At 32.1% G+C, this 17593-nt stretch overlaps 1 protein-coding gene and 1 pseudogene across 3 annotated transcripts; both read left to right on the forward strand.

The window, feature by feature from the left end:
- Positions 1–496: 496 nt before the first annotated feature.
- Positions 497–4956, forward strand: LOC145639422 (uric acid degradation bifunctional protein TTL-like). 2 transcript variants are annotated; one of them, XM_081690662.1, is made up of 6 exons: positions 497–893; positions 970–1061; positions 1717–1774; positions 2072–2173; positions 3277–3433; positions 4252–4956. In XM_081690662.1, the coding sequence occupies exons 1-6, from the start codon at positions 744–746 to the stop codon at positions 4707–4709; spliced, it is 1017 nt and encodes a 338-aa protein (XP_081546788.1). In that variant the 5' UTR covers positions 497–743; the 3' UTR covers positions 4710–4956. The 2 variants fall into 2 exon arrangements, with proteins under 2 accessions (XP_081546788.1, XP_081546789.1); XM_081690663.1 differs by having other exon boundaries at positions 498–893; positions 4255–4956.
- Positions 4957–13586: 8630 nt separating this feature from the next.
- On the forward strand, positions 13587–17250 carry LOC145638374 (protein NRT1/ PTR FAMILY 7.3-like; annotated as a pseudogene). Its single transcript, XR_014114649.1, has 5 exons — positions 13587–13810; positions 14739–14859; positions 14969–15186; positions 15282–15844; positions 15963–17250. The product of XR_014114649.1 is annotated as a protein NRT1/ PTR FAMILY 7.3-like (transcript).
- Positions 17251–17593: the final 343 nt, after the last annotated feature.

Here is a 17593-nt window from a genome sequence, read left to right on the forward strand (position 1 = left end):
TTTTTTATTTTTTTTTTGTAAATTACCGCTCCAAAATGTTTTTTTTTTTTTTGGTGTTTAGAGAGCCACAAAGGGTGGGGGTAAGAATCAATCCCAGAATCTCTTAGAATCGGGAGGGAAGCTTTAACCACTTGAGCTATACCTCACTCTCACCGCTCCAAAATGTACATGTATTGAAATAACTATTTTTTTTTTTGAAATTAAAAATAACCGGGATTAACCACTTATATTTTACAAAACATGTAGGTTTTACCACCTGACATATACTCCGACCAATTTTCCGAGCATGGGCCCTACATAACGGCTGTTTTTTGTTTTTATAAAAGTTGTTTTATATTATGACTACACTTAGAAATTTAATGATGTAATCGTTCTTTGATTCATTCAATTTGAGTTGAATCGGAAATTAGAGTTTTTCATAATGAAATTGTGAAGCACATGCTCGGGAAATGGACGGAGTATAGGTCGAGGTGGTAAAACCTACAGTTTTGTAAAATATAAATGGTTATTTTTAATTTCAACAAAAATGAGTGTTTATTTAAACCTAGTACAAAAATTTCTTACGGAGTATTATGCATTTATGCCTATGCGAATTAAAATCTGAATCGATTTTTTTTAATTAATTTCGGATCGTGACAGACTTTGACACCGTGCCGGGTGTAACCAGCTTTTTGCAACAAATAGAAAAAAAAAAATTAAAACAAGTGAAGAGAGAGTGAGAGAAATAGTATAGTATAACAAAAATGGAGTCATCAGCAAAATGGGTAGTGAATGAAGATGAACTATTGGCATGTTGTGGTAGTACTAAGTTCGCCAAACATATGGCGGCTTTATCCCCTTTTTCCAATCTTCATCATGCTGTTGAATCTGCTACTAACATCTGGTTTAATCAGGTCTCAAATTTTCTCAATTTCTTCTAATTTTAACCAATTTTGCTTGATTTTTTGGTTAATTTTAAATTATTTGCAGGTTGATGTTTATGGGTGGCTTGAAGCTTTCTTAGCTCATCCTCAGATTGGCCAATCTCCTTCTTCTTCACATGTTGGTGAGACTTTTGCCCAGTTGAGTCTTTTTTCTCTCTCTCTTTGATTATTCAGATTAGCTTTTTTCTGGGTTCTTGCTGATTTGTTTATTTTTAGATGATTATGATGTTGTAATCAAATATATTGTTTGATCAGTAGACTTGTTAATTAGGATTGATGAGGATTGAAGGAATGAGGATGAACTTTTATGCAAATCAAGTGACAATTTTGTGATGAAATTGATAAATTAGTAGAAAGGATTGATTATATGGTCTATATAGTTGTATTTATACTATTATTCAGAAAAATTGATAAATGTCAATTTATTTAAAAACATAATCTTTATGCTATGTGTTTGGAATGCTTATCTGGTAGATGAGCCGGAAATTTTTCACATGGATTGCAGGATCAAATCATTCATAAGTTAGTTTTATATCTGAAAGGTTTGATTGCGGGATCAAATCATTCATAAGTTAGTTGTTGTTTTCTTGTGTGTTTGAGATAGGCCTTCAAAGTGAAGGGCTTGATGGGGTTTATATTGCTTATATCCTAACTCATTGAGCAAGATTATGAATGGTTGGCATGATTACAAGATCAATTTGGCATGATCTTTTTACACTTTCGTTTCCACTTTGTTTTATTTAATGTATTATAATTCCGCTAGTAATTTTACTTTGAAAATCTTACTCTGTAGGTGGAGCAAGGGAGAGCAATCAACTGCTATGAAATCAGCTACTTCCACTACATTACTGGTTCGTATGTATTAATTTGTACGGAGTATATTATTGACAGTGTTTTGCATTGACAAAACATAGTGAATTAGTGATCTTAGCTTATGACTCATACTTGCATACTGGGATTTAGTAGGGCAGTTTAGCATGAAAATTGACTATATAATTGGTCATATGTACTACATATCTATATTCAGTCAAATTTCTACTTTCCAAATTATGGTCCTTGTCTTTACTGAAGCTGTGAACATGTCAAATACATAGACTACATGAGTGAAGCATAGGTTTAATCATTGTTTCCGTACCTGTGTTGTGCAGGAACTGACTGAGTGGAATGCCCGGTATAAGCAAAAATTTGGATTTGTCTTTCTTATTTGTGCATCCGGGAGAAGTACTGCAGAAATTCTAGCTGAATTGAAGGTGAGGTGTTAAATATTTTAAACTTGTTAACATCTTGCTGAAACAATTTTACTTCATATTTCCCCAAGCTTCATACCTCATATTTTTGCATAGCAATGGCACATCACGTAACGAATTCTACAGATCTGCATGTCTATGAATACTTTAATAAGAATAAGGAACAACAACACCTTTGAATCTTTGATGATATGGATATAGCCATATTGGTGAATAAATAGAAATGTTCTTTGTGGGGTTGGGGGGGAAATGTTCTTTGTGGGGTTGCTTGCCAAATTCACCATAAGTATGGAAGTTTTCTTGTCCTTGAAGTGAGGTTTACTTTTGCTACAACACCTAGGCTGTAAATATGTTATATGGTATATCTTTTAGAGTTGGGATTACCGGACTATCAATGTTCAATTCAGACGTGAATTGTATCATTTGTATGGAAATTAGAAATTAATTTTTGAACACTATATTACTTGGTCATGGGTATGGCCATACAAGAGACGGATCTACGTACATAATCAAAAAGACATGCTGAGGTCCTAAACCTTGGATACTGGGACCTTGTCCTGGAATTGGACACGTGCAGGGACATGGCATTCTCAAATATAGTCCTTATTATAAAAGATTTTTTGTACGTAGTATATTACGTATACAGATATACATTCTAGATTTACTTGTTTGCCGGTTCCAGTCAATCTTTTGTCTCAAACTTCCTAAAGAATGGATAATCAAAGAGTATGGTAGAGAAGAGAAACTAGCTGGCAAGAGCAAATTCATAGTTTTTCTCTACAATGTGGATCTAGCTAATTGTGGTTTCTGGGTGAATTACAAACTGTTGGCTAAGAATTCATATCCTTGTTAGAGATAAGTGTCTGACAGGGTTATGGCTGATGTTTTTAATGAGCATTTATTTTTCTGGAAGTTGTGTCTACATGAAGTACAAGAAATGTAGTTTCATCTGCAAAATAAAACATTGGTTGTTCTGAAAGTGGGGCAAAGTTTCTGAATAAATGTTAAGCTTGTTTAAGTCTACTGTGGCAGCATTCTTCCTTCTTTTAGAGTGGCAAATGTTAGTCATTAATTTGGTGTTGATGACTCTTGTTTACTGATTGCAGAGACGCTACTCAAACAGGCCTGTAGTGGAGCTTGAAATAGCAGCTCAGGAACAAATGAAAATTACAGAACTGCGTCTTGCCAAACTCTTCTCGGCAAAATCAAGCACTGATCCAGCCACTGAATATCAACCTGCGTCTGTCACCACAAAAGCTAATGGTAATGTTTTATTAGAAATGCTTTGATAGTCAACTTGTAGCTGTTTTATGGTAGGCTTAAGCCCATGTGGCAGAAGTCTCTGAGGAGCCTTCAAACAAATACACCAACACGTCTTGACACAACTAAGATTAATTAAGGAAGTAATCTAAATACCAAAGACTTGAGATAAATAAGAAATACTGTGTCAAGCTAAATTTTGAGCTGCTTTGAGCATTTAAGACTAAGTGGCTTGAAGAAAAAATCCAAAACTACTTTGCAGGTTAGAAGTTCATGACTTCCAGTAATGGTTAATCTAACCATTTATTAATTATAATTTCAATATACCCTCATATGCCTGTATTTTCAAGGGTATGCCTGTATTTTCAAGGGAATCACTTTTTAGTGCTGATTTGTTGTGGGATAAGATGACCTGTTTAGCTTCTTTGTGAGTTAAGAGCAGGAATAATTAAAAGTCGCTTGTGTACATGCTGCTACTTGCTCAATTACAAAAAAAATTGGAGTAAATTTATTTTCGCAACCTATGAATATATGAATATTTGTGTATTGATCCTACATTGTTCTTTAATTTATAATATCCTTCGCAACACTTATTAATCCAACAATGTACTTTTTAATCCAAACTGTCTTTCTTCTGCAAGTGTCAAACTTCACTACATTTTCCTGGGCATGGCCCAAGTTATATCATTCATGCTGTGTAGAGTACTCTTGTCCTGATTTTTAGTCGTATACAAGTTGCTCTCTGCTTAGGCAATAAGCTGTTAATAGTACAAAACTACAAATCCTTGATGCTTATTTGTGTGCCATTATTGAACATGTAGAAGATCGCCTGAGTATGATCAATTCTCATCTCATCTCTGCATCTGATTCTTCCGGAGAGAAAAAATCTCAAGCTCCTAAGAGGAACCGGCCACCCATCACAACCCATGTCCTCGATATGGCAGGTGGTCATCCCGGGGCAGGGATTGAAGTACAGTTAGAGGCATGGAGGGGTCCAGAGCCTCGCCCTTCATTTCCCGGGTCAGATCCAAGTGGCTGGACTCTAGTGGGATCTGGTAAGACAGATAATGATGGTAGAAGTAACCCGTTAATGAACATTGTTGATGCAGTAAATCCTGGTACATACAGGATTAGCTTCAACACAGGCAAGTACAACCCCTCAGGGTTTTTCCCTTTTGTCTCTATAGTGTTTCAGATCACAGAGTCACAAAAGTTTGAGCATTTTCACGTGCCACTGCTGTTAGCTCCTTTCGGGTTCTCAACTTATCGTGGAAGCTAGGAAATTAAACTTATGAAAACTGTAATTGCTGAGGATTGGAGAGGAAATTGTTTGTTTTCGTTTTGCTAATAATGTATCCCACTCCGTAAAACCTCAGCACCTCATTCAGAAAGCAATTAGCTAGGTCTGATGTATACACTATATGTATGGGATTTTGAAGCGTTTGTTGCATTTAAGACTGTAAATTGATAAGGACGAGACAAACGCGATCACGCAATAAATGACTATCTAGTCAAAGATTATACAAGTAGAAGCTATTATCAATCTTTTTTATGCAGATTTCATAATATGCTGACCATGACTAAACAAAACACGGGAAATCTGATTATTTTGTTTACTTTTTTTTTTTTTTTTACAAAATTTTATATCAAAGAACATTGATTTTAAGAAAAATCTCCATTCAAAGATATTGCTATGCAATATACACCTACCCTCCTTACAACATATGTACGATTTGTCACGGGATCAAATCTTTCCATCCCTATTTGTAATTGATATGTACGAAGTATTGTTGTGTGCTCATAAACATTGAAAAAGAAAAATATGATTCAAAAATTTCTGTCAAAGTCAATATAGATCTATAATTTGACCAAGTCTTTAGAAGTAAAATAGGTTTGAGTCTTCTCTTGAATTTTTACTGTTACGGAACTTATATTGTTTAATTGGTGATAGCTTAGTTGAAGATAACCAGTTGCTCTTATAATATAAAGATGTGATAACTACTCTGATAAGTATGTGATAAAATACACATTCAATAGTTGACTGATGAAACTGAGGAGTCTTCCCCTCAAATTACTTATTAGCTGATTATCAAGTCTAAAATATTGTGCAATTGGTGCTATAATGCTAAAAACACTAACCTACCCCCATTTGAATATTATAGCCCTAAGGGCTACATATAAGCATTTAATTTACTCTTGAAAATTGTTTAAATTAAGAAAATCATGACAAAAACACACTAATTACACCGATTTGCGCGTGTTTTTGTCATGAATTCCTAACTTTATACATTTTCCAAGAGTAAATTCAATGCTTATATATAGCCCTAAGGGTTATGTATAGCATTACCCATATTATAATCACAACATTAAAACATTAACAAGGAAAATGTTATTTGTAACCCTTAGTGCTACATATAAGCATTAAATGTACACTAGAAATCCGTATAAATTTAGGATTTTATAAAAATATAAACACTAATTACACTGATTTACGTGTGTTTTTGTCTAAAAATGAAAATTTCACAATACATATTATAATTAGAATGTTACGGAGTAATTTTTTTAGTTAAATGTTGTATTGTACTATAATCCTTATTTTAATCTCATGGCTCACTAAAATTTTCTCCTTATAACTCGATCTCACCCCCTATTTAAATGTATTAAATTATATACTATCTCCGTTACATATTGTTTGCAACGATTTGACATAATAAGTAGAGAGGAAAAATATTTAATCGTTACAAATAATATGTAACGGATGTAATACAACCTACTTTTTAATCGTAATAAAGATAAGTTATGCAAAAGTGTGCCTCAAGCCCCTCAACTCCTCAAGCTGATAAGATTTTGTACTACTTCGTATTATTGTACTCGGTACTAGTGTTACATCTCTCAGAAGTGACGCTAATAAGTTTCACCTAATATAAGAATATTACTGATAATATTCCTTAAGGAAGGTTAAATTAAATTTCAATTTTTGTTTCATCTAGATATAATAATGGAAAATAACGACAAACAATAAAAATATAAATTTACAGTTATTTATGGTGTAAGTGGTACCGTAACATATTTGCAACTACTAGTATATTACTAGTAGCTACTCGTACTAGCTAAAAACATGAGTTGTGATTTCATTACCTCATCAATAACATACGCATTAATACGGCTATGACTAAGTACTGTATTTTTGCAACATAAAAAAACTAAGTACTGTATTTTATTTTATTTTAATTTTTGGACTTTGTGATTTATTAATTAACCCCGTAATTATTTTTAAATAAAAAAAAAAAAAAAAAAAAAAAAAAAAAAAAAAGACCTCATTTATATGTTTTCTGTCTCGCAGCTTTGCTTCAAAAAAAAAAAATATATATATATATATATATATATATATATATATATATATATATATATATATATATATATATTTTCTGTCAAAAAATTAAAAAAATTAAAATAAAATAAAATAAAATAAAAAAATAAATAAAATAAAATAAAAAAATATGTTTTCTGTCAAGACCAATAAAAAAAAATTGATTTAGAAGTTTAATTTGTGATAGCTTAGTTGGAGATAACCAATTGCTCTTATAATAATATTTGGGATAAGATAAACACGTTCGATAATTGACTGACTAATTAAACTGATTAAATACACCTTCCTTCCTTCCTTCCTCAAAGCTTGGGTTTTCTGATTACAATAATTTACAAAGTCTAATTAATGTGCAATTTGAAGCTATAATGCCAAGAATGTACTAACCTAACCATTTGGAAGCAATGTGTATATGGTGTTTTGTGTTACTATTTAAATACTTAAGTTGGGATTGGAAGATGTTATAGGGTTGAATGGTTAATGTGCAGTGGTTGGCCAATTTAGAAAATATCTATGAATCAACTTTTTTTTTTTTTTTTTTTTTTTAAAAAAAAAGACCTGTAATCAATCAAATTTCCCCCCCTTTATTGTTAAAGAAACAACTCGATCAAAAATTTAAGAGCCTATGAATGATTTTTATACTCTATCAAAAAAAAATTTTTACAAACAAAGTATATCAAAATAAGAGACTATCTAATAAATAAGACTAGGTCGCACTCATCACAAGTGTCCAATTCATACGACAAAGGAGGTTTCATATCAAAATCATATGACAATGAGAAGAGTAGCCCCTTAACCTTATAAAGTGGACAAAAAAAAATTTTCTGTTCTCTAATTTACAATACAACATCCGAATATTTCTCTTTATTTTACACTTTTTAAATATGAGATAATATTTTCATTCACATGTGCGTTTGGTTATCATGGGCTCAACATGTGAGGTATGTGACATTAAAATGATAGAGGAATCTACGACAAACTTTATTAAAGGTGTGAAAGGATACTTAAAGTAAAAATACGGGGTACATTTTATTAGGAGGAAAGGACAACTTTGCTCTAGTAAAGAAAAGTTAGCTAACGTAAAGGATTGTGTCATTTCTATGTTTGTCAAAAATTGAGTAAAAGATAGCCAGATTCTCTTATACAAATCGGTGATAAGTGATATGGAAAAGAAATTTGTTGACGTCCTCAAATTGACTACTTATCATTATTCCAGCTGTTGTTTTCATAAACTACTTAAAAGTCACTTGAAAATAAAATATCATTGAAGCTGGAACGCAAGAACTAATTGGACTAACTAGTTGTGAAATTGCACCAATTATAATCATGCATGTATTTACTTTAAATGTTTAATCTTAAGAAAAAAAATAAATATGTTCAGGAGTAAGGAAAGATAAATTCACTTTTCTCAAGCGATAATTTTTATAGGACTGAATTTGTGAGAATTACTGATTCAATAAAGTCCCTATACATTTTTCTTTGAATTTAATCAGTAACTTAAGCTAGATTGATACGGAAGTATATGAAAAGTAGTGTGGATTGATCGATAGATTCACATCTTTATCATAACCTACCTTAAAAATGTACGACTATATTGAGACATATTTATGAATTAGTATTACTTATGGAAAAAATATATTGTTAGTATTTTGTTGCATTACTACTCTTTTCACTATGAATATTGAATAGTGAGTAGGATTTGAAAAAAAAAATATGAGGATAAGACTGCTAAATGCTAATGACTAGCAACAGCTATATTTAGTAAAATCCAAAAAAATTCATGGACTATAATATTTACTCGAACAAATTGAAAGTCTGATTGTCTGTAAACTAAACGTCAACTTTCAAAATGCTTACTCATTAGCGCATGGACAATTGTATGGTTGATGAGTTGATGAAATCTCGCAATAAAATTATATTGGTTTGAAACTTTGAATTGATTACAAGTTGCATATATGGTGACGAATACTATACTTGTACAATTTCGGATATTCACTTCATTTTAATTAAAATTAGATAAGATCAAGACCTTAATTATTTAGTGGTAGGATTATTTTAGTGATGGTTAGTGTTTTTGACTAGGTTAAAATATTAGTTGGAAAAAATAAGTGTTTGAGAATAATATGTAGACATGGAAAGTGGGTTGGTCTGGACGGGCACGATAACCAGTTAGGCACGACATGAGCCCGTCATAAGTCCGGCACGACAACATATACAAAGAAGCATGCTGGTGGGCCATTATTTTAGTAATGGTTAGTGTTTTTGACTAGGTTAAAATATTAATTGGAATACATAGGAGTGTTTAACAATGATATATATATATATAGATATGGATTTGAGATGGGATGACACAAAAACCGGTTAGGCACAACATGATAATGGTCCGACTCGGCATGAGCCTATCATAAGTCTGATACGACAAGACATGCAAAGAAGCACGTTAATGGATCATGACTATGTATGAACATCATTTTCAACATTTGGCATGAACCTAGACACAAGCACATTAAGTTGGACGTCGGCTTGTTTATTTTTAACCAATTTTACAAATATATATGTATATTACTGTATATAATTATTAAGGGACTCGCTTACATGGCATGTGAGTCAGGTCGTGCATGAGCTCTTATTTTGAAAGATAAGCACGAGTCCGACACGATACGACTAGTTCTTAGCACGTCTAGGTATGACCATTGAGCACGAGACACATTGACACGACAGAGCCCATACTCCGCCACCTTTAACAATAAATATACTCGTAATACATACCTGTTAGTCTAATAGAGGTAGCGTTTCTCAAACATGAAATATATTATCATGCCAAATCCATTGCTACTTTATGCAGAGGTGAAGAATTGTTGTTGGTGAGTGCATGTGTGGTTGTAAGCCGGCATGTAGCTTCTAAATCGACGGCTACCAAGGGGGATGTTTTAAGATCGTAAATAGGAAAGCCTGAAAAGGTGAACGTTGTGCTTTCTAACAAGGTGCTAATTTTGGCCCCATGTTAATTTGCCAGTTTGCCACTGATGTGAAAATTGATTTAAACTGTTGTCGTCTAGTCGATGATCAGATACATAAGCAACCTACCTATGAAATAAAGTTTACATATGAATAAGAAAACACTTCTATACACTACTTTAAGGTTACTAAAAGGTTATAAGGGTCTCTTCACTTAAGCTTAATTTTAGTTCAGTTCAGTTCATTTTAATTCACTTTAACTCTTAATTTGCTTCTCTCATAAAATATTCATTACAATTCTACTTCGTATTCAGTTTAGTTCAGTTCAGCTCCAATCAGTTCAATTCAGTTCAGTAATTGTAAATGGGCCCTAAAACGAAGTTAATTATTAAGAACAATCTTAGTAATACGGATTACTTCTTTTGTTAAGATGGAGAGTAATTGATTTCCGAAAAAAAAAAAAAAAAAAAAAAAAAAAAGAGAGAGAGAGAAAGAGAGAGTAATTGATAGCAGTATATCGTATATGAGTACAACTTGAGTTTGTCGAAGTATTCTTCCTAATAATTACCATCATATTCTTTCTTTTTTATTTTTAACAAGAATTATAATCATATCCTTTCTTCATTTGCTAACATAAGTTACATAAGAAACATGGAGTAAAAACTAAAAAGTAACGATTAAAATTGATAAAATTAATAAATTTTGAATATGTAAAATTGGATGATCTTAATTTTTATAAAACTTAAAACATTCTATTAATGGAAGACGTCACAATAACACATTAAAGAATTAAAAAGAAAAATACTCGTCTCAGATTTGCAACCTATTGTCCATCATATGAATACATTAATATATTTATGCGACTCAATAATTTAAAATTTATTATGGTCGTAAAAATAGCTTTACAATTTTAGATCTTGAATAATCTCAATCCTATATCTAAATGAAGGATACGGTTCAGGTTTTCCTCACCAGGCATGCACCAGCAATGCAAGTCAGCAACACATCACTTTCTTAGCACGAGTGCACGACCACCACTCTTAGCTACCGTCTAAATTTATATCGTCACTTAATTTGTCCCAAGACTTATAATCCCATTTAGCCAAGTTTAGCCTTCTATTTCATAGAAAATGATGATTTTTTAATTTATGGATTATATGTAACCATTTATTCCGATCTATGGTACAAATTAAAGGTCAGACCAAACTAAGGCCAAGTGTTTCTAGGTATCACGCGACACTTTAAGCCCTTATTAGTGGTTTTTAGCATAAAGGTGGGCACGGATCGGACCATGTAGGCCCATATATGTCGTATCAGGGTGCCTTATGCTTAAGTGGGCAGTGTCTAAACAAGCTAACATATAGTTGTGCTACATAAACTGAGTTGATCGTGTCTCTCATACCATGTTAAAGTTGGATCATTTTCATGTCGTGCCTAATCGACCTTCATGTTGGCCTGACCCATATATGTCTAATTTCAACATCTAAATCACTTTTAAACAACCTTCTCATTTCCTCATGTTCATAATTTCCAATCATATTATAGAAGTACAAACAAATTAAAGAGGATGGCTATTGCATCAAAGTAACAAAAAGTTAAACCGACATAATTATTTAAGCAATGAAAATGACAATAACACATACACTTGACCATTATTTTTGTAGAGACTTTGCTTAATTACTTTTGACAAAATCCACCTAATTTTTTTTAAAGTTTATTACTTTCTCTAGTTTAATTTTTCATTACCAATTTATAACAGGTTATATTTAATTATGTATTTGTAAAAATTAGAATTATAATATACGGAGTATTAGATATTAAAACGAATTTAACAAGATCTTATACGACTATATGCTTTTCTTTTGCATAAATTACAAAAGTGTAATTAATGTTAAATGTGAATAATGCACACAACTAAAATGTGGAAGTGAATAAAAACGGATAGTGTACTTACTAAAGATAAACACATCCTCTTATAGTAAAATAGTCCAACTATAACAAATGTTACAAAGTAATGTTAATACGTTAATAAAAAGACGTCTTAGAATTGACTAGTGATGATTATAACCATGATTTAATTATAATCCCCAGCTGTAATTATCATAATTTTTTTTTAATAAAGCTTAAAAATTAATTAGTAAAAAGGAAAGAAGCTGGAATGCAGGAAGTGTAATGAAATACCAACCAAATTGGGAGTTTATATGCTACTTGAGGAGACAAGATGTGACCCCCAAGTCCCAATTCTTTGTTCTAACTTTTATGGGTTGGCTATAGTTGTGTTAGATGAAGACCTATTTATGTACCAATTAATTTATTAAGGTTTTGATGCTCCAATTAATATTTGTGCTTTATTTATGAGCGAGAATTTAATTGAATATATATGTGTTACAAGTATATTTAACATTGTACTAAATGTCTAAATAATAGAAGTAGTTGATAGGTTTTAAATTATTGAATGTATGGTATTTAGTTCATCACGAGTGATATACTTCGTATTACCCCAAATTAGTCAAAATAATTAAGTTGAGCATGTATCTAAGCTAACCTAAGGCCATGATCCGCTCATTTCACCTTTTAACTATAAGAAATTAAGAATTGATATCCCTACCTTGTAAAAAGTAGAAACATACTCTTATGAATAGTGTAATGCCAATTATACCCTTCAAAATGTGTATTTACATACATACCCTCATTAATATGTAGATGCTATTTTAATGAATAGTGTTTAGACAACTATACCCTCTAAAATATTTATGTACTTTTATGCTTTCATAAATGTTAGTTGTCTTGAACATTTATACCACCTAAATATAGTTGATTACATATTTTCTCTTATTGTTTTTTTTTTTTAGGAGAAATTTCTCTTATTGTTAACTTAACTAATTTTGTGATTTAAAAGCTAAACCAAAAAAACCTTCAAGATATGGCTAGCTATGACGCGCGCATCGCGCGCGTTAGCTGCCCTAGTTTTATAAAAATAATTAGTTTTACTCGACCAATTAAATAAAATTTGGATTGATTAAGTATATATAAGGCGAACTTATACACGGACTAATTGATTATACTTAGCTTGTCTAAATAGTGTTAAGTTATCAACTAGTTGTAGTTTAAGAATAATATGTTAGAGTCGAGGCACTTCATATAAATAAAAACTTATATGAAGTATGAAATTATCGCAATTCTTTCATTTATAAAATAATTCGAATAACTTTTTAAAGTAAAAAAAAGAACAAAACCTAACTGTATATGACACGTGCCAAATAGATAACCCATACTAAAGCCCATCATTACTTTATCAATTTAGGCTCCCTAATTATTATATATGGGATCATATACTTGTACCACCTTCCAACATTAAACCATACATATAAATACATGATACATCTAAGTATCTAACTATCGACATGAACTAAATAAGTAATTACTTAAAGTTATTAAAACTCATAATCAAGCCAACCAAATGCTTAATGTGGCAAATAGTTTGTTAAAAATGTCATAATCAATACAGCCTAAACACACCTACTTTTAATTTAGCCAAAGTTGACAAAAAGAGAAATGAACAAGTTGTAAATAAAATGGATCCCAGGTAATCAAATCCAATAAAAACACGTCTCTTTTATTTTTTTTGTGCTTCATTTAAGCATGCACAACAAATTTCCTGCTTTTTCCTCCTATCTTCCCGTGAAACTATTTGTTTCCACTAAAAGTAACTTTTTTTGTGTGTTACATTTTTTACGTCATCTACTTTAGTAGTGTCCATTAATCCTCTTTTTTTTTCCTCTATATATACCAAACTTTGCTCACTCTTTTAAGTGCACTCTTACAAGCAAACTTGGAAAGCTATTACTTTAATTCATTCAACTTCAATCTTTTATTCATCTTCTTCCTCTTCTTCAACAATACACTCAATCCCTAAATTTTGCTTACAATCTATCATATATCTTTGTTCGTTTTGCACATATAACTTCTCAGACGACACCATCACAACCACCACCACCACCACCAACAGCAACAACAACGTAATAACTATGGCGTGTTTGAACGTTTGTCAAAAGGTGTGTACATGAAGTTCTTAATTTCTTGATCTTTGATGCATTATTATAACACATGAATAATTACTGTATGGTTCGTTTAATAAAAATAATTTCAATTTCATATTGACTATACATAGAATCGAAGTTGATTAGGTTGGCGACGTCGTCTACTACACTAAGGCTTGTGCATGCATTTGGCCAAGGTTGCGTCGTCGTCACTCGTCAACAAATATAGTATTCCAAGCCTAATTCACATTTCCATGCATGATGATGCCTTGATCAAATGGACAACCATAAAAACAAACCAAACTTTTGATTTAAATTTGAGTTGTATTACTTGGTGACAAATTATGTATGTATTGTATAACCAAAAATAAATAAATAAAAAATTATATCTTTATATAAAAGAGGGAAATAACTAATTTGCACACGCAAATAAATATCTTCACCAACGAACAGCCAGCAATGCTACCTCTTGATCCTTACACTTCACCGTTAAATTCAACTTGGAAATTTCCTGTACACAATCAATTCCATCGTAAACTTTTTTGATCTAAATCAATTTCATCCATTATTATCGTGATTTTTTTAATTTTCTATCAATTATCATGAATTATCCGTGAATATTTTTTCAATCTTCAAATTTTAATGTGATGTAATGCTTTGATTATACTTTTAAATAATCTCACATAATAATTTCCCCTATATTAATTTTATGAGATAGATTCTTAATTTTTTGTTTCTAATCTTTGTTCTTCAATTTTTTTAAAGAAAAAAAAAATTGGTTTCTATCTTACTTCATAACAATTTTCAATTTTTAAAGTTGTAACTTTTATATGTACATAATTTTATATTTCATCCGTCTACAAATAAATGTCGTCGTATAAGTCATTGCTAGATATAATACGATGAAGTAGATAATTAACCTTTTTTTAATTATGATTTTCAGGAAAAAATAATAGACGAAAGTGAAGAAATAGAATATACTCTTGATCGAACGGTTGATCGATATGGTAAACCAGCCATACGTAACAAAACTGGAAGATGGGGGCCTGCTACTTTAATCCTAGGTATATAATTATATATCCCTTCATATTTTTAATTCATCATTTATATTTAGATAAATAATTAGTGATTAATATTTTTACTAATTAAGGCTTGATTTTGTTAATTACACAGTTAATCAAGGATTGGCTACGTTAGCATTTTTCGGCGTAGGAGTAAACCTTGTGTTGTTCTTGACAAGAGTGGTAGGACAAAGCAACGCTGATGCTGCTAATAATGTTAGCAAATGGACAGGAACGGTGTATCTTTTCTCGCTTTTTGGTGCATTTCTTAGTGATTCGTACTGGGGTCGTTACAAAACTTGTACTATTTTTCAAGCAATTTTTGTTGTGGTAAGTTTCTAACATAACGTTACACTGTAACACTTTTTAAAAAATCGGCCTTTATTTAAATTTATTACTTAACACGTATAAATTTGATGTTGTAGGGCTTGGCATTGTTATCACTATCATCATATTTGTTCTTACTAAAGCCTAAAGGTTGTGGAGATGAGCTAACTCCGTGCACCTCTCACTCCGGCTTCCACGTCCCGTTGTTTTACATCTCGTTATACATGGTGGCTCTAGGCAACGGCGGGTACCAGCCAAACATCGCGACATTTGGGGCAGATCAATTTGATGTAGAACATCCTAAGGAAAGAGGGTCTAAAATCTCCTTCTTTAGTTTTTTCTACTTGGCATTCAACTTAGGATCATTATTTTCCAACACTTTATTGGCCTACTATGAAAATGATGGAAAGTGGGCAATTGGGTTCTTTGCATCAGCTATTACTGCCCTTTTGGCTTTGGCACTTTTCCTTGGTGGTACTCCTCATTATAGGCACTTCAAGTCCTTAGGAAACCCGATTTCGAGGGTTGGAAAAGTACTTGTTGTAACCTTAAAGAAATGGAACGTTCGTGTTCCGGAACAAGGGGATGTTTTGTATGAATTGGATGCTAAGACTTACGCTAAAAATGGAAGGAAAAAAATCTTACGTACCCAAGGACTAACGTAAGTTTTAACACCAAATAGCTTCATAAAATTAAATGGACCGACCTATATAAATAACAAGCACATAATTTGTTGAATTAGCTAGCTAATTTTAATTTATTACATGTTTATGTTACAGGATCTTGGAAAAGGCTGCGGTTATCACCTCAACGTCTTCAAACTACGACGAAAAGAGATTATGTACCGTTACACAAGTTGAGGAAGTTAAATGTATATTAAGGCTTCTTCCGATATGGGTTTGTACAATCATGTACTCTGTAGTGTTCACTCAAATGGCTTCACTCTTTGTGGAGCAAGGTGCCGCGATGAAAGTAACCATTGGAAAGCATGGCTTCCGCATTCCACCAGCTAGCATGTCTGTATTCGACATCCTTAGTGTTGCATCCTTCATCTTCATCTATCGTCGTGTTTTAAACCCTATAGTTATTCAAATAAGGAAGAGAGGTCTTACTGAGTTGGAGAGGATGGGTATTGGCCTTATCCTCGCGTTTTTAGCCATGGTAACAGCGGGTGTTGTAGAGGTTTACAGGCTAAAATACGCGAAAATGGACTGTAATAATGATTGTGACGAGGCTAGTTCGCTAAGCATTTTTTTGGCAAATACCTCAGTTCATGTTTATTGGTGCATCCGAAGTTTTTATGTATGTTGGTCAGCTCGAGTTCTTCAATGGACAGGCTCCTAAAGGATTAAAGAGCTTTGGGAGTGCACTATGCATGCTGTCGATGTCGTTTGGGAATTACATGAGTAGCATCATAGTTACCATATTAATGAAGATAACTGCTCGAGGTAGCAATCCAGGGTGGATACCGGAAGACCTAAACAAGGGTCATCTAGAGAGGTTTTACTTCTTGTTGGCAATTCTTACCACAATAGATTTCATGGTGTACTTGTACTTTGCTTCAACATACAAATATGTTCAATGTGAAGATCCACAAGGAGAAAATGAAGATGATGAAGAAAGTGGTAAAATTGAAGTCTAGGGGATCTTTTGATATGGAGTATATTATACTATCTAATGAAATGATTTTCTCCATCAAGATATTTATTTTTCAAAAAAAGGGTCTAATGGCTAACATTTAGCGAACTAACAGGGTATGAAATTACCGTCTTGTTCTTACTAACCAAAAAAGTTGTAAGGCTCGTTGTTAATATTGACAACAGTCAACAAGTCAGGTTATGGTTTCATTCTCTATTAGTTGGCTACTTTTTAGCCATTAGGGTCCACTGCCATTGAGCCACTCTAGATTGAGAAATGATCCTGAAGGTGTATTTGTTTGTCATTTTAAATATTATTGTACAACTATCGTACATGTAGAGTTGTTTTTCTCAAGTAACCCGAGTATGAGATTTTGTAAAAGGGGCTTAGATTAACTTCTGTAACATACTTATTATGAAATAAAATTGGCATCCATCCTTAATTCTTTTGTTATCCCTTTACAATAATTCCTCCAATTTATTACGGAGTAATAGTGCATCATTTTTTGCATTTGGTTAATTAGATTAAATGTCCTTTAGCAATCAGCACCAATTTACAATAAGATAAGATAAAGACAAAAGAGCTTGACCAAAAAACATGCATTTTCTTCTTTGGATAATGGCATTGATATTTCAATTTGGCTATCAAGCTCCACGACTCGATTAGTCGTGTTTACTCTTTTAGCCTTTTAAGATTCATACATAAGTGGATCAAAAATTTCGCATCATCTTTTTTTGGTGTTTAGAGAGCCAAAAAAGAAATTTCGCACCAC

The sequence above is a fragment of the Chenopodium album genome, chromosome 7 (assembly GCF_948465745.1).
Source record: "Chenopodium album chromosome 7, dcCheAlbu1.1, whole genome shotgun sequence".
Lineage (NCBI taxonomy): Eukaryota > Viridiplantae > Streptophyta > Magnoliopsida > Caryophyllales > Amaranthaceae > Chenopodium > Chenopodium album.